The 22,441-nt window shown below is 33.7% G+C and overlaps 1 protein-coding gene across 1 annotated transcript; it reads left to right on the top strand.

The window, feature by feature from the left end:
• The first annotated feature begins 294 nt into the window (after nt 1-294).
• LOC145140958 (small ribosomal subunit protein uS9-like) lies at nt 295-963 on the top strand. Its single transcript, XM_079074329.1, has one exon. The coding sequence runs from the start codon at nt 372-374 to the stop codon at nt 810-812; it is 441 nt and encodes a 146-aa protein (XP_078930455.1). The 5' UTR covers nt 295-371; the 3' UTR covers nt 813-963.
• Nucleotides 964-22,441: the final 21,478 nt, after the last annotated feature.

Raw genomic sequence — 22,441 nt, 5'->3', positions numbered from 1 at the left:
CCTTTTATGTAATATGCTTGCAACCGAAGTCAGTCGATAAACAAAAGTTGATCTGAAAACCTTGTTAAAAAAGTTAACCTTTCCAAAAAAATCTTTTATCTAATTACTTATCATATAGTTTAATAATACATTGTTACATGATATTTCCAAAAAAGAGATATTCTAATTCCGAACAACTAAATTATTCTCCTAAATATGCGAGACAGTTTGAGTAATGCCAAAATGGGCCAAAAATAAACCGGTCCTTGAAGCTAAAGAGGCCCAATATTCATTTTAAAAACCCTAATTGCACCAAATACAACCCTTAGTCCCAAATCTCGCCTCCAATATCTTTCTCCTGTTCCGAGATCAAACTAGGTTTCTCTGCAAAAATGGCTGCCACAGCTCCACCGAATTCCGTCCAATGCTTCGGCAGAAAGAAGACAGCGGTGGCCGTCACCCACTGCAAAGCAGGCCGTGGCCTAATCAAGATCAATGGAGTTCCTATCGAACTGGTTCAGCCGGAGATCCTCCGTTACAAGGCGTTCGAACCAATCCTCCTTCTCGGTCGCCACAAATTTGCCGGCGTTGACATGAGGATTCGCGTCAAAGGTGGTGGTCACACCTCTCAGATTTACGCTATTCGTCAGAGCATTTCTAAAGCGCTTGTAGCTTACTACCAGAAGTTTGTTGACGAAGAGCAGAAGAAGGAGATTAAGGATATTCTTGTGAGGTACGATAGAACCCTTCTCGTTGCTGATCCAAGAAGATGCGAGCCGAAGAAGTTTGGTGGACGTGGTGCTCGTGCTAGGTTCCAGAAATCATACCGTTAAACAAATTAAAGTAATCTCATTGTCTTCTCTAAAGTTTTATGCTTTTGATGTTAAGTTACCTTTGAATTTTTGTGTTAGACTATATATTGATCATGTATGGATGGATACCTGTTGGTTTTTCTTTAAGAAATGTCTCACCCTTCTATAGCTATGCATCATCTTTATGTCATTATCTAGATATATGATTGAGTTTCTTGGATTATGTCATCAGTTTTTTGTGTTTTGGTGTGAAAGAGGATGCAAATATAGTTTTGGCATTGATCTGTGGTAAATCAGTGTTTTTAATTGTTAAATTTGTTACTTCATCCTTTTCAAATTGATGCTTGGATTATGTTTGTCATTTGTGTTATTCCACTTGGTTATGTTAAACTATGAACTGAAAGATTAATATAAGTTTTTGGGGGGTAATAATTGATATATATTGCAAACAAAAATTTCTATATAACCCTAAAAAACAAAATGGAACAACATTTGCTATTCCTTTATAAACCCAAAAAACAAAATGAGATGTTTTTGGGAAACCATATTTAGATATTTCAAATATATTAAAAAAAGGTTATCAAATTTGAAGCTAAAAGTTTATCTAACTTCTAGTGAATAGGTTAGATATCAACTTGACTATAATTTTTTTTTCTTCCTCCTTCAAATATGAAGGAACTACAACTTCAAATATGAAGGAACTACAACTTCAAAGGAGATGTGATTCACATCTATTTGTCTATGATGATAACAAATGCTTATTTCCAAAGTAATGAATGAATCTTTTGAGTTTAAGTTTGTGAAAAGTGAAAACCAAAAAACATCAAAGTAAAACTACTGAGAGGGATAGAATATTAAGCAAATCTTTAAAGGCCAGGCATCATAAATTTGTATTTATTGCAATTTTTGAGAAATGAAAGGTTTCAAAATATCAAATCAGAACAATTATAAATTTATGTATGAATCCTCTTATCGTTTTTATTACTCAGGATATGAAATCCGTTGTTCTTAGGCATTAACTAAACAATTTAAAGGTAGAAAGATTAATGTTCTTCGGCATTAACTAAACAATTTAAGTAAATACCTATTTCATTCCACATTTTACACACCATATCATTTTGGAATATAATTGCTAATTCTTGAATCATCAAAATTAGGAGTGTAAGTGAGCCGAGCTACTCGGGATCGGCTCGTTAAAAGCTCGACTTGAGATCCAATTAAACAAGCCCGAGCCGAGCTCGAGCTTAAATATGAGGCTCGTTTATTAAATGAGCTCGAGCCGAGCTTCAATTAGTGGACTCGCGAGCCTAAACAAGCACATATATATATATATATATATATATATATATATATATATATATATATATATATATATATATATAAGTTCAATAGAGAACCATTATTAAATAAGGAACCAATCCAAAACGTCGAAATTTAAAGTGATCAACGGCAAAATGAAGAGTTGTAGACTTTTACAATGGACGCACATGCACCGGATTATAACAAAACTCACTTCTTTTTTTTCGATTAAAATTTTTTTAGGCCATGTTTTTTTTTCGGAAAAAAAAACCGAGTATACCGTTGTTCACGATTTTTCGTCCTCTTTCCAAGGAGATAATGATGATATATAAAAAACGATTTTTTTTTCGAAAAAAACTCACTTCTTTTTCTTTTTTGAAAAGTTAAGGTCTATTTTTTTATAGAGAACTTGTTCATATTCATATTGTGAACTTGTTCAGATTCACATTGTAAACCTTCTAAGATTTACAGTGTGCATAATACTAAGTCAGATTCACAGTGTGAATCTGAACTGATCGGAGCTTTTTCACATTGTGAATGTTAAAAATTGAAATATTTACAGTTGAGATTCACAGTGTGAATCTACACTGATCGAGGTTTTTTTTTTTTTTTTTTTTTTTTGTGAACCTTCTCAGATTTACAGTGTGCATAATAGTAAGTCAGATTCACAGTGTGCATAATAGTAAGTCAGATTCACAATGTGAATCTGAATTGTTCGAACTTTTTCACATTGTGAATGTTAAAAATTGAAATATTTACAGTTTAAATTCTTAGTGTAAATCTACACTGTTCGATTTTTTTTTTTCCGGTGTTGATGTTTATTAATAGAATACAAAAAAATAATATTTTTGGTATAAATAGTTTTTTTTTTATAAAAATAAACTTAAATATTGAAAAAACTAACAAAATGAAGTGAGTTTTTTTCGAGAAAAAAAAAAGTTCGTTTTTTATATATCAACATAGATCTCTATGGAAAGATGACGAAAAATCGAGAACAACGGTATATTCGGGTTTTTTATTTATAAAAAATGTGGCATAAAAAAAATTTTAAACAAAAAAAAGATGTGGGTTTTTGGTAAGAAAGTGAATTTTTTGGTATAATCCGGTGTGCGTGCGTCCAATGTAAAAGTGTACATCTATTTCATTGGCCGTTGATAATTATGATTTCTGATGCTCACGATTGGTTCTTTGGTTCCTTGTTAATTATGGTTCTCTATTGAACTCACCATATATATATATATATATATATATATATATATATATATATATATATATATATATATATATATATATATATATATATATATAATAGGGGAGTATTCAATCGAGAACATTTCTTATCGCGAGAACATTTGAGAACAAATTTTGACCACACAATTTTTTTAAATTATAATAATCAAATAATATTAATATAAATAAAAAAATAAGTAAAAAAATTAAAAAAAATCCACTAACCAACACCACTCACCACCCAAACAATACTATCCACCACCACCAACCGTCACCGTCACCGCCACCCACCTCCACTACCCATCACCACCACACGTACCCACCACCCAACATCATCACCACCATCCGCCATCGCCAACCATGACCATCATCCACCGCCACCACCCATCACCACCACCCGCCACCATCACCACCACCCGCCACCACCACCCACCATAACCACAACCCACCCACCCACCACTGTCCACCTCCACCACCTATCACTACCACTCACCCACCACTATGACAACTACCTTCCACTACCACCACCCACCACCCATCACCACCGACCACCACCACCCGCCACCATCACCCTCACCCACCACTCACCATCATCACCACCACCCACTACAACCACCACCCATCACTACCACCTAGCAACTACCCATCATTATGACCACCACCCGCCACTACCACCTACAACCACCCATCACCACCACTCGCCACCACCACCCATCACCACCACCAACCACCCACCACCACTATCCATCACCACCGACAACCACCACCCGCCACCACCACTCGCCCCCATCAACCCCACCTACCACCCACCAAAACCACTACCGCCCACCTCCAGCACCCATCACTACCACCCACCTAATATCCACCATTATGACCACCACCTGTCATTACCACTAACCACCACCCACCACCCATCACCAACACCTATCTCCATGACCCACCTCCACCACCCCCACCACCACCGCCCATCACCACCGACCACCACTACCTATCATCACCACCCGCCATTACCACCAACCACCACCCACCTCCACCACCCCACCCCACCACCACCAACCATCACCACCGACCACCGACAACCACCGGCCACCACCCACCTTCATCGCTCATCACAACCACCCGCCACCGCCACCATACACCATCACCACCCTCACAACCAAGCACCACCCACCTACCACCACCTATCACCTTCACCCGTCTCCACCACCCATCACCACCGCTCGCCACCACCACCTTCCACCCACTATAATCACCACCCCACATGTCACCCCCACCACCTTTCACCACCATCACCAACTACCACCTACCACCACCAAACATCACTACACACCACCACCACTCGTGCTTATCTGTATAGAATCACATGTGACTATTTTTATTTAATCACATATGATTTATATGGACAATATTCTTTTTCTTCCATATAAATCATGTGATTAGATACATATAATCACATGTGATTAGATATATTTAATCACATATGTCATTATTGCGTTCTCGATTCAATAATTATTTTTTTTTCAACTTTAATCATATGTGATTAGATACATATAATCACATGTGATTATATGTATCCAATCACATATGATTTATATGAACAATATTAATTTTTGAGTTTTCGTTTCAATAATTTTTCTCATATATTTAATCACTTGTGATTATAAGTATTTAATCACATATGATTAATGTGAACATAAATTTGTTTTAATGTTCTCAATTCAATAGTTGTTCTTGTGTATATAATTACATGTGATTATATATATTTCATCATATATGATTTATAGAATAAAAAACGTGAAAACAATTTTTTTTTCACATAAATCATATGTGATTAAATACATATAATCACATGTGATTATATGTACCTAATCACATATGATTTATATGGACAAGTTCATTATTTCTTTCTTGATTCAATAGTTGTACTCATGTACTTAATCACACGTGATTATATGTATCAAATCACATATGATTTATATTGATAATATTCGTTTTTGCATTTTTTATTCAATATTTTTTCTCATGTAATTAATCATATGTGATTGGATGTATGTAATCACATATGATTAATGTGGAAAAAGAAAAACTATCGAATCGAAAATGCGAAAATGAATCTTGTGTACATAAATCATATGTGACTAAATGTACAAGAGCAACTATTGAACGAGAATGTGAAAACGAATATTGTCGATATAAATCATATATGATTAGATACATATAATCTCATGTAATTAAACACACAAGAACAACAACTGAATCTAGAACGCGACAATGAATATTTTCCACATAAATTATGTGTGATTAGATACATATAGTCACATATAATCATGTGCGATTATATGTATCTCATCACATATGATTTATAAAAACAAGATTCGTTTTCATGTTTTTCATTCAAAAAAATTTCTCATGTATTTAATCATATCTGATTATATGTATTTAATAACATATGATTAATGTGGACAAAGATTTGTTTTCATGTTTTTGATTTAATGGTTATTCTCTTGTATATAATCACATGTGATTATATGTATCTAATAACATATGATTTATATAGAAAATATTCTTTTTTGTCCTTATAAATCATATGTGATTAGATACATATAATCATAACTAATTAAATACAAGAGAAAAATTATTTAATCGAGAAAGTGAAAATGAATATTCTCCAAATAAATCATATGTGATTAGTTACATATAATTACATGTGATTACATGTATTTAATCACATATGATTTATGTGGACAATATTTATTTTTTCGTTTTCAGTTTTATATTTGGTCTCGTGTATTTAATCATATGTGACTATATGTATCTAATAACATATGATTTATGTGGAAACTATTTGCATTCGTGTTTTCTATTCAACGGTTGTTTTCTTGTTTTTGATTCAATAGTTAATCTTGTATATATAATCACATGTGATTATATTTATGATGTATCTAATCACATGTGATTTATATTGACAATATTTGTTTTCACATTTTCTATTCAACAATTTTTTTCATGTATTTAATCACATGTCGTTATATGTATTTAATCATATACAATTAATGTGGACAAAGAACAACTATTAAATCCAGAACGCGAAAACGAATCTTTTGCATATAAATCATATGTGATTAAATACATATAATCACACGTATTTAATTACCTGAGACCAACTATTGAATCAAAAACACAAAAGTGAACATAGTCCAAATAAATCATATGTGATTAAATACATATACTTACATGTGATTATATGTATTTAATCACATAGGATTTATGTGGACAAGTTTTATTTTTGTGTTTTCGATTCATTAGTTGGTCTCGTGTATTTAATAATATGTGATTATCTGTATCTAATAAAAACCGCGGACATGAATTTTGTCCATATAAATCACATATAATTATATGTGATTAAATATATAAATCATATGTGATTAAATACATGGTAAATCATATGTGATTAGATACATATATCAGATGTGATAAAATCACATGTGATTATATGTATTTAATCATATGTGATTAAATCGTATGTGATTAATAATATGTGATTATATGTATTTAATCACACATGAGTTTATATATCTAATCACATAGGATTTAATCACATGTAATTATATGTATCTAATTAACATGAATTACCAATTCATTTTTTTTTTTGTATTTAATCACATGTGACTTTATATATATTTAATGACATCATTTTTTGTTGAGTATTTAATCACGTGTGATTTTTTATATATTTAATCATATATGATTTATATGGAAAATTTTCGTTTTCGCGTCTCGATTCAATAATTTATCTCATGTATTTAATCAAATGCGATTATAGGTAGTTAATCACATATGATTTTTGTGGGAAAAAATTGTTTTCAATATCTATTTAACGTTTTGATTCAATATTATTTAATTTATGTGAATTTATATATTTAGTCAAATATGATTTATATCTGTCATTTTTCATGTTATCGACTTAATAATTTTTCTCGTGTATTGTTTATAAAAAATACACGAGAAATAAAGTTGTAAAGGAGACTATTTTTTTATAAAAAAAAACAATTCGTAGGAAAAAATTGTACAGAATATCCAAAAAAATATTAGGAAAATTTATTCTATAATAAATAATTCAAATGAAATAGTTAAATTTGAAAATCAAATAAAAAGCAAAGCAAAAGCGATTATAATTTAAATTAAATTAAGATATATGAAATAATGGAATTTTAAATGTTAATTTGTAAATTATAACTTTCTAAAACACCAAAAACCAAAAGATAAAAAGATAGATAAAGAAAAAGGGCATAGGAGGTTTTAAAGAGAAATAAAACTTGAATTTTTTTTGTCGAAGGTAACGGATTAAGATAGCAAAAACATAGACATATTATCAAAACTCACTTATAAACTTATAATACATAAAAAATGGATAATGACAAAATATATGACAACCCCAATTTATCAGAAAACCTACTACTCTCTATTTACTTTATCTGAATTTTCGTGATAAAGAACTCAATTTTAAACTCCAATCAATTTCAATTCTCACTTTTCAAAATACTTACTTCACTGTGAAAGAAACCGACATATCACGATGGAAAACTCCAAATGGAGTCAACTATCCTAACAATCTGTCCATTAATACATTCTTTTTAAGAGGAAATTAGTGATGTGATTAAATAACACATGTGAAGACAACATATTTGTTTGCCGGCCATCTCCTTGAAGCTTCTCTCATGGATACACCTTCAATTTCATCAATCCATTCACAAACATTATTCAGGTGAACGATCCTCCTTTCCGGTGACGCCTTCCTCTCCGATGATAGTGGTCCAACCCTTACTTCAAATGTGTGGCCTTATTTCAGATCCGATGAAACATGTCGACCGGTGGCCACCCTCAGGCTCACTCTACAACGAGATGGGAGGTAGCAAACTACCACTGGTGGCGGAGTCTTTTCAAACTCATCGTCACCGCCACCTTCAGCCGTGATGTTCTATAACTCGTCTAGGAACCGGACCTCCTACCTTACCTCCTCCACACCTCCTACTATATTTCATTTCGATGGACATTTCTTCGGATTTGTGATATGTTTTGTGGAGATCGGAAACCAGATCTGGTGGATTGATTTCGACTTCTAATCTAGATCCGGTGACTCATGGAGGTGGATGAAACCAGATCTAGTGATAAAAAACGAGACCGGAAAGAAGATGAGAAGGAGGCGACAACGTAGAATCCAGAGAGGTACCTTTCCGGCGGAGGAAGAGGAGTAGTAGATTGAGTTGGTTTAGGAAAGAAGAGACGATTGGAGGTGGTTCGCGGCGGAATTTCACGAAGATTCGATGCGGTGGTGCTCCGGCGACGACGAGTGGCGCTCCGGCAACGGCGGGTGACGGTCCGACGACGGTAGGTGGTGGTTCGACAGCTTGGTGGTGCATTGAAATGTAATATTCTAAAAAATGAAAATATAACATAGGGGCGTGGTGTGTGGGGTGTGAGGGTGGGATGCCTGGGTTATCTTTTTATTTTTTATAATATTAATAAATAATATATAAATTATTAAAGAAATAAATACTACTTTTTTTTAAATGAGTGGTTCAAATTTGTTCTCAAATGTTCTCGCATTAAAAAAATTTCTCGATTGAATATATATATATATATATATATATATATATATATATATATATATATATATATATATATAGGCTCGTTTAGGCTCGCGAGCTCACTAAATTGTTCACGAGCCGAGCTCGAGCTTCATTTTAAGGTTCGAATCGAGCTCGAGCTTGGTCAGGCTCGGGCTCGACTCGGTTCGTTTACACCCCTAATCAAAATGACTTCGATATCTCTCTTTTTTTGTTTCGAATGATCAGAAAAAAAAGGGTTCGGATCTCCTGCGGGAATGATTTAAAAGAGCCAAAACTAAAAATAATGGTATTTGCTAGCAACATAATGGAGGCAGAAAATCAATATAGATTGATCCGAAATTTGATTCAAACCCAACACCCATAGGTATATAAGAAATGTATTGAATCGATTCTTTTTAATGAATACATCTGATGGTTCAAAGGGATCAAATAGGAAATCAAACTTTTTCACAAAATTCCAAACTAATAGTAAAATTAACTAATAAGAATACTAGATTATTAGACCATGGTATTTGATTCGACAAATACATCATTATTGTATACTCTTTCTTATATATGGTGCAATCCAAATCTTATTTATTTATTTTTTGAATTAAAATAACTAAAAATCACAAAAATACTAACAAATTCTCCTTTTAACAGTGATATATGTTGTATATGTAAATCGTAGATATAAAAATATATGGAAATTTTCTATCAAGAGGTGATAAAAATAAATAAATAAAAAAAACCAGGCTAGACCTAAATCAATAGAAATAAGAAGAGCTGATTATATAGAAATACTGAATCGTAAATAGAGTTCAAGTTCGAATTCCATAGATAATATAAATAAGATTGTCTATAATGATAGACAAATAAAGACTTTCTCAAGATTCTTATTCATCTACTTTTTATTTTGAAAATGGGTTGGTTGAGCTTGAAAATTAACTCATTATATATATATATATATATATATATATATATATATATATATATATATATATATATATATATATATATATATATATAATCACAAGGACCTTAGCAAGAGTAATTATTTGGTTTTTAGGTTTTTGCCACAAATCTTTGGTGAATTTGACACTTTTCGTCCCTAAAGTCAAAACTTTTACATTTTTGTGTTTTGATTAAGTTTTTGTGCCTCTAGGTTTTTGCCACAAATCTTTAGTGACTTTGACACTTTTAGTCCTTGCAGTCAAAAGTTTTACATTTTGGTGTTTTTGCACAAATGTTTAATGAGTTTGACACTTTTCGTCCTTGTACTAAAAACTTTTACATTTTGACATAAACAACACAAAAACCTCCTTTTGAATTTTGCCACCACATTTTCCCAACTTTGACAACTTGAACATTATTGCCACAATATATTTGAATTTTCTCCACCAATGTCCCTTCTTTTGGTTGTACACTTTTGACATCTAATTTTAGGGATCCATTATTGCCTTTTCTCTTCGTGGATCCATCAACCCCCTTATAGTTATGTTTCCATTTAAAGCCCGAAATTTATGAAACCTAGAGGACAACAAAGCAACAACCAAAACTAAATTGAGCCAAAATGTGGGACTAAGAAAATGGAAGCAGAAACCATACCTGATGCATCTGGCTTCTGAGTTGCGGTGTGTGTGTGTGTGTGTTTTCTCGTTTATGTAGTGAAGAGAAAACAATGGTGATGATAAGGGTGGTTTAAAGGGTACTAGAGGTGGTTAATGGAGTTGACGAAAGTGGTAGTAGGTATCAACGTTGATGGTGGCGATATCATTTTTAGGAACGGGACACCAAATATGCGAGATTTACACCCCATTGATATCATTTTTAGGAACGGGACACCAAATATGCGAGATTTACACCCCATTCCTAAGTTCAAATTAACATGAGAAAAGAAAGGAAATGGGGGGGGGGGGGGAAGTGAGAAGAAAGTGAAAGAAATTGGTGTTCCCAAGTTTCATTAAACGAAGGTACTGGAAGGAAATGAAAGGATCACTTTTCCTCCTAACTTTCCATCCGATATGGAAGGATTTGGATAGAAAGAACAAAATGTTTAATTTTTCTTCCACTTCTCTCCAACTCGGGAACAAAAAAGAGAAATTTCTTTTCGTTTCCTTTCACTTCTTTTCCCTCCTTACTTTGTTTTATCTTTTTTTTTCTTTTCTCTGCTACAACTCGGGAACTAGGTGTTAGGGAGAAGAAAGTAATTGCCAAAGAATAGGAGGAAAGAAACTTGATTTCAAATTTTTAATGCATAATCAATTCCAGTATGAATTTTAGGAACCAAACACCGGATATGTGAAATTTAGGAAGAAGAAAGTAATTGCCAAGAAAATAGATCAAATAAGCAGGAAAATAATAGCAATAAAGGACATGTCTAATTTCTAGGAGATAGGTGAAAAAAATTGAAAATTAAAAAAAAAAAAAAAACAAAACATACAAGTGGCATATTTAGGATTTTTTTTATTAAGATAAGTTATTGGGGTGCAAAGTTCTTCATGTATGACTTTGTAATGGTTTGACTCTTGTAGACCCACTTGCATGTGGTGCATTAGCCTTTAGACCCATGTGTTAATGAGAGATAGAGAGTGAGAGAGAGACATGTAAACACCTCTATATAAGGTGGGTTTAGTCCACTTGTAGAGGTGTGCTTGAGAGATGTAAAAGTGAGTGTGTAAGTGTGTGTTATTTATGTAGTCTAGATCTAGATCCTTTTTGTGTAACACCATATACAATCAATACATCTCTTGAACACCCAAATCACCATGTTCATTGTGCAAACTTTAATTCCGCATGCCAAACCATGTTCTTATGTCTCTACAATTGGTATCAGAGCTTTGTTGTAAGTAGCAGTTGATCCTGCTTGAGAAAGCCAGGACATTGGAACAAATAATGAACTGAACATTGCCTTAGACAAAACAGAGTTCTTCAAGGCAACGATTAGCATCTTCAATTCTTCCGGGTATTGAGAAACATCACCCTCCAAGTGATAGTTTGTTGCTTGAATCTTCATTATTGGTAATGAAGAGGCATCTTTAGTGGTATGAGAATCAACATGAGCAGAAGTCGCCATTGTTAGGGTTTGAAGATTTTGAAGATCAGAGAATTTGGGAATTGTTCTTTTTGATCGCGTAAACTAATAATGAACCCTTGAATGCCCTTTTATATGTAACCTTGAAGTTTGAATTTGAAGTAGGATAGGTATTTAATGATATCCGACGTAGCACCTTGAAAATCGGACCATTACTGCGTAAAAGTAGCCATGCGTCAAAAAGTAGCTGTCACATCTCCTTGAAAATCGGACAGAATACCATACGTCATTTATAGACAGCCTTTATTGTTATCCCCATGATGATTGTAACCGTCAGAACCCTTCGTATGGAAGCAAGGCTCTTTCACTTTTGGGATGAAAAGCGAAGTCATATGCCAGATGTTTGAAATCATCAGCCTGAGTTGGTATTACTCAGAACCTCAAGGATTTCGTGAGTGCAGTGTTCCAAAGAATGTAGACAAGAAACAAAGATAAGAAAAATTTGGGATATTGTGATGTTAAAATTTCAATTTGACACAAAAGCAGATGAAATCCTGGGCAAAGATTGCTTTGTTAATCATTAAGAAAAATGATCAACAGCTTGTGTATGTTCCCGTGAATTACAATCGAGTACTTGTTGATAAGTATCGAAGGGTTTCTTTTATAATGCTTCGTGGGTAGGAAAAAAAATTCGTTACATATCATCCTAAACATAAGGTGAGAAATTGTAATAGAAATTACTTGTTTAACCAGTGTAGTCAGTGATAAGTGTGTTTTGAAAATTTTAAGTGACATGGACTTTCGAATGAAACTCACACGGAAATCATATTCAAGAAAAAAATTTGTGTTGGATCTTGTTGGGTAACAAACATCATGGTTTTCGAATGTTTGATCAAGACCACTCATTAGAAATGAATATGATTTGGAGTTTCGAATTTTGGTACTGAAACAAATGTTTCGTGAAAATCTGGAACATTGTTCCCCGTCAATTCCTTAAAAGTATATTGAAAATTGGGTTTCACTTTCATCACGGTCTCATGATTTCAGATCATAAACACAGATTTTTGATATATCTAAGTCTCGATGGGTTTGATCAGAGACCCCTCGGACATATGTATTTGTGTGTGATCGTGTAAGAACTCTATAGGTGAAAAAGATTGATGTAAGACATGAAAAGTACCTCTGTTATTTTTGGACCAAACAGTAAACTCTTAACTCATTTTGAGAAGAGTCAGGTAGCTCAGAGACTAATGTGAATATAAGCCTGATTGGGAAGAAATTTTCGTATGAATAATTTCATTAACGCTTTCGTACACACACATCGAGTCATTGGAGGCTTTTGGACAACATGCAGCAGCATGCTTCTAGGGACAACTTAGCTAGTTCAAGTGATGAAAAATGTATTGATTCATACGAAAAAAATGTACCTGACCCTAGAACTGCAAGCATAATCCACTGTATATCTTCATGATGTTCTGCAACAAAATACTAAAAAGAAATAAGATTCAAACTATTTTTGTTGTTTTGAATTTTTTGAAAGTAGAGACAGAACAAACAAAAATCTTTTTGGATTTGTTTTTTTTAATTTTTCGAAAATTGAATGACAAAACAAAAGAAAATCTTTTTGGATTTTTAATTTTTCGAAAATTGAATGACAAAACAAAAGAAAATCTTTTTTTTTTTGGATTTTTAATTTTTGGAAAATTGAATGACAAAACAAAAGAAAATCTTTTTGGATTTTTGATTTTTTGAAAATTGAATGACAAAACAAAAGAAAATCTGTTTGGATTTTTTAATTTTTCGAAAATTGAAAATAAACTGTAATTGTTGCAAAAATACAAAATTTTATCATCCCCTTATAAGTGACAAATGTACGAATTCGAAGGGGTCGAAGCGTTGACTATGAACAGTAACCTCTGAATCAACCCTTAAAATAAGTGACAAATTTACGAATTCGAAGGGGTCGAAGCGTTGACTATGAACAGTAACCTTTGAATGATGACGGATATTGCCTTGTCCTTCATTCAGCGCCTCTGAATCATTCCTGGTCATTCATCATTCGCCTTTTTCACATGGAACAGAACTTCCATCGATCATTCCAAGTCCTTCTATAATTTTCACAAGAGATTTTTCATCTAAAGGTTTCGTGAAAATATCAGCTAACTGATCAGTTGTTTTCACGAAATGTACTTCAATATTTCCATCCTCCACGTGATCTTTGATGAAATGATAACGAAGTGCTATATGTTTAGTCTTCGAATGCTGCACAGAATTATGACAAATTCTTATTGCACTTTGAGAATCACAATATAATGGAATCTTTTTCATATTGATTGCATAATCACGCAATTGACTTTGAATCCATATAATTTGTAAAGTGCAAGCAGCAGCAGCCACATATTCTGCTTCAGCTGTTGAAATGGATACACATGTTTGCTTTTTCGATTGCCAGCTCACCAATTTGCCATCTAGAAATTGACATCCACCACCTGTGCTTTTTCGATCAAGATTACACCCACCCAAGTCTGCATCCGAATATGCTTGTACAAAGAACCCAGTTTTCGAAGGATACCACAATCCTTACGAAATTGTTCCTTTAAGATAACGAAATATATTCTTCACAGCAGTGAGATGTGGTTCTCGTGGATTAGACTGATATCTTGCACAATTACACACAGAAAACATGATATCAGGTCTACTTGCTGTAAGATAAAGTAATGAACCAATCATGCTCCTATAAAGAGTTATGTCAACTGCAGGTTTATCTAACGAAGGTGTCAATTTTATGCCAGTTGCCATTGAAACTCGTAGCTTTGTGCTATTCGTCAATCCAAACTTTTCTAGCATATTTTTCGTATATTTTTCCTGATTAATAAAAATCCCTTCTCTGTTTTGACGAATATTCAGTCCAAGAAAATTATTGATTTTTCCCATCATGCTCATTTCAAGCTTGCTTTTCATCAGATCTTCGAATTCTCTAGATAAAGAAGGGTCAGTTGAGCCAAAAATAATATCATCAACATAAATTTGAACAAACATTAGATGATCCCTAACTTTCTTTCGAAATAATGTGGGATCAACAGATCCTTGTTTAAATTTAGATTGTTTCAAAAATGAAGTAAGAGTTGCATACCATGCTCGTGGTGCTTGTTTCAAACCATAAACTGCCTTATCTAAAATATAAACATGATTTGGAAATTCCTCATTTATAAAACCTGGGGGTTGTTCCACGCAAACTGTTTCTTCAAGCTCTCCATTTAAAAATGCACACTTTACGTCCATTTGATAAACATCAAAATCTTTGTGAGCTGCATAAGCCAGAAATATACGAACTGCCTCGAGTCTTGCGACAGGGGCAAAAGTTTCTTCATAGTCGATTCCTTCTTGTTGTGAATATCCTTTAACAACAAGTCTGGCTTTGTTTCGAACAATATTTCCATCTTTGTCGGTTTTATTTTTAAAAATCCATTTTAACCCGACAATCGAAACATTTTCAGGTTTAGGAATTAATCTCCAAACCTTGTTTCGTTCAAATTCAGACAATTCAGATTGCATTGCAACAACCCAATCTGAGTGTTCCATTGCAACCTTAACTGTTTTTGGTTCAATTTTAGAGATGAAAACATTGAACATGCAAAATTCTTGATGAGTATTCAATACCTCATTCTTTGCACGAACTTGAGCTCTTGTTAAAACACCCTCTTGTGGATTCCTAATCACTTGATTCTTCGGATGATCTCTTGTCCATTTTTCCGTTGGCGGATATGCTGGATCAAATTCCAAAGGTGCATCTTCGTATATATCATCATTCTCTGAACCTGCAATCGAACAAACATCATCAAAATCATTATTATTCTCAATGTTTTCTAATGCTCCCCCTCAACATCGGCATTCAATCTTTCTTTCTCCCCCTCGAAAGAATGCTCTTCCTCATCTAAAGTATTCGAATCCAAGTGCTCCCCCTCCACTGGATTGTGTTGCAAACTTTCGCCTTTCTCTGGAGAAGTTGATGTTGAATCATCAGTAAGCTTCGTTAGTTCAGAGAGATGATTATCATTTGCATTTATTTCAGCATCAACAGCATGATCTGAAATTCCAAAAATTAAATCATAATCAATATCTAAGGTTTGTGAGGATTTAGATTCATCTTGTATGTTTTTCAGAATAGGATGATTTTCAAACTGTGAGGTAGTTTGTTTAATGTAGTAATCATCAAATGTTAGATTAAAAGTTTCTTCAACTTTTCGTGTTCTTTTATTCAACACACGATATGCGACTGAATTATGCGAATATACCAAGAAAATCCCTTCATCTGCTTTAGCTTGAAATTTCGTAAGATTATCCTTGAGATTCATAATGAAGCACCTGCATCCGAAAACATGAAAAAATTTTACGTTAGGTTTTCGATTGTTGAGAATTTCATATGGAGTAATGTTAAAACGACGATGAATGAAAGATCTGTTTTGAGTGAAACATGCGGTGGATACTGCTTCAACCCAAAGGTATTGTGGAAGATTCGCATATGCCAACATAGTCCTTGCCGCTTCGCATAGAGACCTATTTCTTCGTTCAACAACACCATTTTGTTGTGGTGTGTATGGAGATGAAAAGTTATGCGAAATTCCTTTGTCCACCACAAATGAATCAAAAACCTTGTTCTTAAATTCCGTTCCATGATCACTCTTAATTTTTCGAACAATCTTCTTCAATGTTGTTTCCATCTTTTTGATAAAGTCAATGATGATTTGTGCAACTTCGGATTTAAGCCTGAGAAAATAAACCCACGTAAATCTGGAAAAGTCATCAACAATAACTAAAATGTACCTTTTCTTGTTGAGAGTTGAAACGGTTGAAGGACCACACAAATCAATATGTAAGAGCTCCAAAGGTGCAACAATTTTCGAATCTATCATAATTGGATGACCTTGTTTATGTTGCTTTCCAACTTCACAAGCTGCACATAAAGAATCATTGTCAAATTTAAGTACAGGTAAACCTCTTACCAAATCTTGTACCACTAGTTTATTGATGTTTCGCAAATTGAGATGAGAGAGTCTTCGATGCCAAAGCCAACTTAAGTCTGATGTTGCTTTCGAAAGAAGACATATAGCAGGTTTCCCTACTATCGGATTGATGTCCAAAGTGAACATGTCACCTTTCCTTTTGGATTTCAGTAACACTTCTTTTGTGTTGACATTCGAAATAACACTTCCTTCTTCGGTAAAAAGAACTTGATTGCCAGTGCCCACAACAAGTTGGGAAACACTTATCAAGTTATGTTGAAGACCTTCAACATACGCCACACGATTCACTGTGAATTGTCCGTTCGTGATCTTCCCATACCCTTTGACTTGACATTTTTGATTGTTCCCAAACTTCACAACTCCAACATTTTTTAGACTTCGAAAATCACGTAAATTCTCCTTCTTCCCAGTCATGTGACGAGAGCAACCACTATCGATGTACCATTTATTATCATATTGCTCGTCACATAGTACCTACAATCAATGGAAAAATTTAGGTACCCAAGGCTTTTTGGGTCCTTGGAAATTAGATTTCAATTTCGAATGAAATGAAGAACTTTTAACCCAATCACAAACTTTGGTTTTGAGACTATCAATTAAGTTTACATCTTCATTTAAAGGAACCGAAACATAAGTTTTTGATTGTTTCGATTGTTCACTGACATTACCCTTCGAATTCTGAGTTTGTGAGTGAACATTCTTTGCTTTTATTACTGGTTTCCAAGCTTTGACTGATATGTTCGAATCCTTAGAAGATGAACTGCCGTTTGATGAAGTATACACATACTTCTCATATGCTTCGTGAATTTGCTCCTTTGAAAATGTATTCGAATGATACATCTTTCCTTTGCCTTCAAGCCAATGATCAATATTCTTCCTTGAAGTCATTCCTTTTTCTCGTGAAATTTTCGTAGTTTCTTTCTTCATTTGATTTGGAAAATTTGGCTTTTGAGGAACAAAATCAACTTTTGGTTTTGTTATAAAAGATTGAGCATATGATTTATCAACTGTTGATTTAAAATGTTGACTTTGAAGAAATTTTTGATCTGGATTTGAGTTATTTGAAATTTTTTTTGGAATATTAGTTTCTGAAACTTTCGAAAACCTTGGTTGTTTTTTCACTTCTGACTTTGAATGATTTGATTGAGATGAATGTTGAGGTTTTGTTGAAAAAGAGGAATTTTTAGCTTTGAAAACATTTTTGGGTGATTGTGATTCATACATCTTTTGAGACTCAACATTTTGCCGAAATATTTTCTTTCTTGCTTGTCTTTTTGAAATGTTGTTTTCTTTCGAAAATCTGTCAATTTGATCTTTGAATTCCTTGGAGTTTAGTTTGACAACATTTTCATTTTTCTTTATAACTTGTTTTGAATTCTCTTTTTCAATTTTTGACTTTTCAACCCATTTTCTTTGTGGTTTTTGACGTTGAAACACGTACGAATTATTTGTTAAGTTGTTTTCAACTGTGCTTTGATTTGCGAAAAAACCTTCATCAGTTGTTTTTGAATTATCCTCCTCAACTAATTTCTTTAATTATGGTTTGATATTCTCAACATTTCCAGTTGTTACGAAAACTTGATTTGGAAAAATGACATCATCTGTACACTTGAAATTTGGATAAACCACAGTATTTGTTTCAAGGTAATGTTCACCTTTTTCAGTCTTTACTTGTTCGAACTTTTGTGTATCACCATACACCTGATTAACCACTATTCGTGGAGTTTCTTCATCCTTTGAAGATTTCTTTTCCTTCGAAATTTTCTCTTCATTTTCATCATCGCTATCATCAGTTTGACTGTCTTTGATATCCACGAAGTTCATATCACAAACTTTCGAAGTTGAAGGTATATCAATTTCTTTCTCAACCATCAAATCCTTAACTATTTCTTTTCCTTTAAATGTAGATGCAACATTAACAACAGGCAACTGGGAACAATCAACATCCTCAAGTTCACTAATTTCACTAATATTGTCAGAATTATCTTCAATATCAGCAAAATTAGATTGAGAATCAGATGTTGAATTCTCAGTCTTTTTCAAAATTTGAATTTGTTCAGATTTAGTCAAAGTATCATTCACTATGTTAACTAATTCATTCGCATCAAGACATTCATCAATTTTGACAATTCCATATTTATATCTATCATCAGGAACTTTGTCAAAATCAGCTATTATTTGCTCACAATCATACGAAATATTATCTACCTTAGCTCTTTCGAATGCTAGAAAAGGTAGTAATTTTCTATGTTGCTCTTTACTTATGTCACATGAATGATGTAAATCAGTTAATTTGCCATAAAGTCTTTTAGCAGAATTACAATAAATGTTTCTTTGTGCTAGCAAAAATTTGACTTCACTCGTTAAAGTATCCCTATCACACATAATATTTGTTATTTGTAATTCCAAACATTCAATTTTGCTTATTTTCAAGTCTAATCTCTTTTTGGTCTCTAATAACTCCATGGACAATTTGCTGGCCTCATTGCTAGCAGACACAACAATTGAATCAAAATAAGTAACCGTCTCATCAAAAGATATTAGTTCATAATCATAAGAATGTGTAGGAATATTAAAAGATTCGAGAATTTTACGTACCTTTGTTGTCATTGGAGATTTGTCTGCCGTTTTGGATACGAAGCATTGTCCTTTCACTTCGAATTCCTCATCATCTGAATCCCCTCCATTTTCGCATACATCGCTCCATGTGTTGGATTTCTCATTTCTTCATCGTTTGATCCGGATGACCAGATTTGATAAGTTCCATCTTCATCCTCATGTTCACCCTTTGCAACCAATGACAAATTCTTGGCTTTCGCACGAACCTCCTCAAGCCTCTCTGCATAATACGCCTCATCCTTGACTTTATTCTTCCTCTCATCCTTCTTCCGAAGCATACAGTCATTCGCAAGATGATTAGCACCGTTGCAATAATGACAATCTATTCCAACATCACCTTTCAGCTTTTTCTCAATCTTTCCTTCAGACATTTTCGAATCTTTCTTCTCAACTTTCTTTTTCTCCTCATCAGCAGTTTTACTCACAACACTTCCTTTTACCTCAGCAAGCTTAGTTTTCGGATTGAACGGCTTTTTGAAAAACTTCTTAACACGATTATTCGAGTAAAAAGCTATTGCCTCATCATCCAAATTCATGATGAATCCTTCTTCTTCCTCAGAATCACCATTTTCTGCTTCTTTCTCAGATATCTTTGACACAAGTGCCAATGGACCTCCCAAATTTAGCTTCGTCTCTTCAGCAATTTCATTAACCTCAGTTTCGTGTGTTTTCAACTGATTGTACAAATCATTGAGAGTTGATGTATCAAAACTTTGCTGATTCTTCACCATCATACTTACACTTCTCCATTCTTTTCGAAGACCCATCACAAAGATGAGATTGAATTTCATTGAAGTCCTGGTAATTCCATAGCGATTACAACGATAGATTAACTCGTTCAGTCGATCATAGTAGACTTCGATTGTTTCACCTTCTTTTTGTCTGAAACTTTCAGCTCAACCAAACACTGTTTGACTGAATTGATTTTCGTCTTCTCACTTCCTTGAAACTTATCTTTCAGATTGTTGCAGACCTCCTTTGCAGTTGTACAACTCCTAACGTAACTGTACACAACTGGAGGTAAAGCACCTCGCAGTTCCCTCATACACCTCTTCTCCAGTTTCTTCAGACGATCATATTGATTATCAACATCAGAACTTGTGGAAGTAGATCCGATTGGTTGAACATTCACTGGAACATTGACATTTCCAGTGATACATGACCATAATTCTTCATCAAGACCATTCAGATAATCCTGCATACAATCAGCCCACTGATCATAATATTCAGGGATTAGCATTGGAATTTTGGTTGATGAACCTAACAGATGAGAAAACGAGGTCATCGAATTGAGATTGAAACTCGTCATTGTTGTACGGAAGCTGAATTTGAAACTTTTTAAGAAGAAATGGAAATTTGAAAACAAACTAGTTGATTCAAATCGGAATTGAAAGAAAAACACTCGATTCAACAATTCAAATGCAAAATTAAATCATAAACTGAAATCTAGACAAGTTTTTCACGATCAAAATGTGCGGAAACTTTTGAACCAAAAATTTGATTAAAAAACTTTTTGAATGGATGAAAATCAGATCACAGATGTAATTCCTGCTATGATACCAATTGTAGAGACATAAGAACATGGTTTGGCATGCGGAATTAAAGTTTGCACAATGAACATGGTGATTTGGGTGTTCAAGAGATGTATTGATTGTATATGGTGTTACACAAAAAGGATCTAGATCTAGACTACATAAATAACACACACTTACACACTCACTTTTACATCTCTCAAGCACACCTCTATAAGTGGACTAAACCCACCTTATATAGAGGTGTTTACATGTCTCTCTTGAACACCCAAATCACCATATACAATCAATACATCATCCGGTGAACGACAAAAAGGTCAGGCTATCCAAGAAACTATTTTGTCAAATTCTTGAAATTCCGAATTCACCTCCATATGTTGCTTTCACATTCCCTCAAATTGTCAATATGTTTAATGAGATGGGATATCAGCCTCCACTATCAAAAATCAGTGATTTTAAGAAATCTGGTCTTCCACGACTATGGAATTTCTTATTTGGAATTTTTCTAAGATGTTTAACTGGGAGAACAGTTGGTCTTGATAAAGGAAGAATGGAGGTTTATGCAATGGTTGCTGGAATCTATTATGATCTTCAAGTGGATTATTCTACACAATTATGGAAGGAATTCCAAAAGGGTGTAGAACACACGAATGCTATTCATGGTATTTCGTGTGCAAGATACTGGAGCTTGATTTTGCAATACTTTTACAACAAGGAAGGGATTTTGGTACCCAATGATGAAGAAAAAGCCGTTTTTCAATCGTACCACTATCCGAAGGATGTCACAGATAGTGCTGAAGTTTTTCCATCAGTTGCTCGTATTCCCGATGCAATGCTTAAACGAGTTGATCCTTCGAATTCTGTCTTGGTGGCATATTTGAAGACCATTGATTATACAATCGAAACTGGCATACTATTAGGAAGAGATGATAAGAAATCTAAGAAGACGAAGCAGACTGAAACAGAGTTAAAATCTTCGAAATCTCCAAAGAAGAAGCCTGAAACAGTTGAAGTGTCTGTTGCTGAGACTCAAGTGATTGAGCCTATTATTGAAGAAACACAAGAGCATGTTGTCATTCCTTCGAAGACTGGTATGTTTCGAAGAATCAAAATGAAGTCAACTCATAAAAGCAAGTCTCCTACAAATAAAGTGGTTCGAAAACCTCAAATCACTCATCAAGGTGTTTTAATTAGAGAAGTGCCAGCACCTGTTTCTCCGGTGTCCAAGAAACGAAGGGTTGAGGATATGGAAAAACATTTGTCAAAGAAGAAGAAAAAGAAGACCCAAAAACTCGTGATTTCT

Source organism: Lactuca virosa, chromosome 9, assembly GCF_052849685.1.
Source record: "Lactuca virosa cultivar CGN04683 chromosome 9, Lactuca_virosa_CGN04683_v6, whole genome shotgun sequence".
Lineage (NCBI taxonomy): Eukaryota > Viridiplantae > Streptophyta > Magnoliopsida > Asterales > Asteraceae > Lactuca > Lactuca virosa.
The sequence above is the reverse complement of the archived record's forward strand: the minus strand, read 5'-3'. Positions and strand labels throughout refer to the sequence as shown.

Excerpts from the sequence above, each read along its gene's own strand:
- LOC145140958 (XM_079074329.1), top strand. The coding sequence starts at position 372 with ATGGCTGCCACAGCTCCACCGAATTCCGTCCAATGCTTCGGCAGAAAG.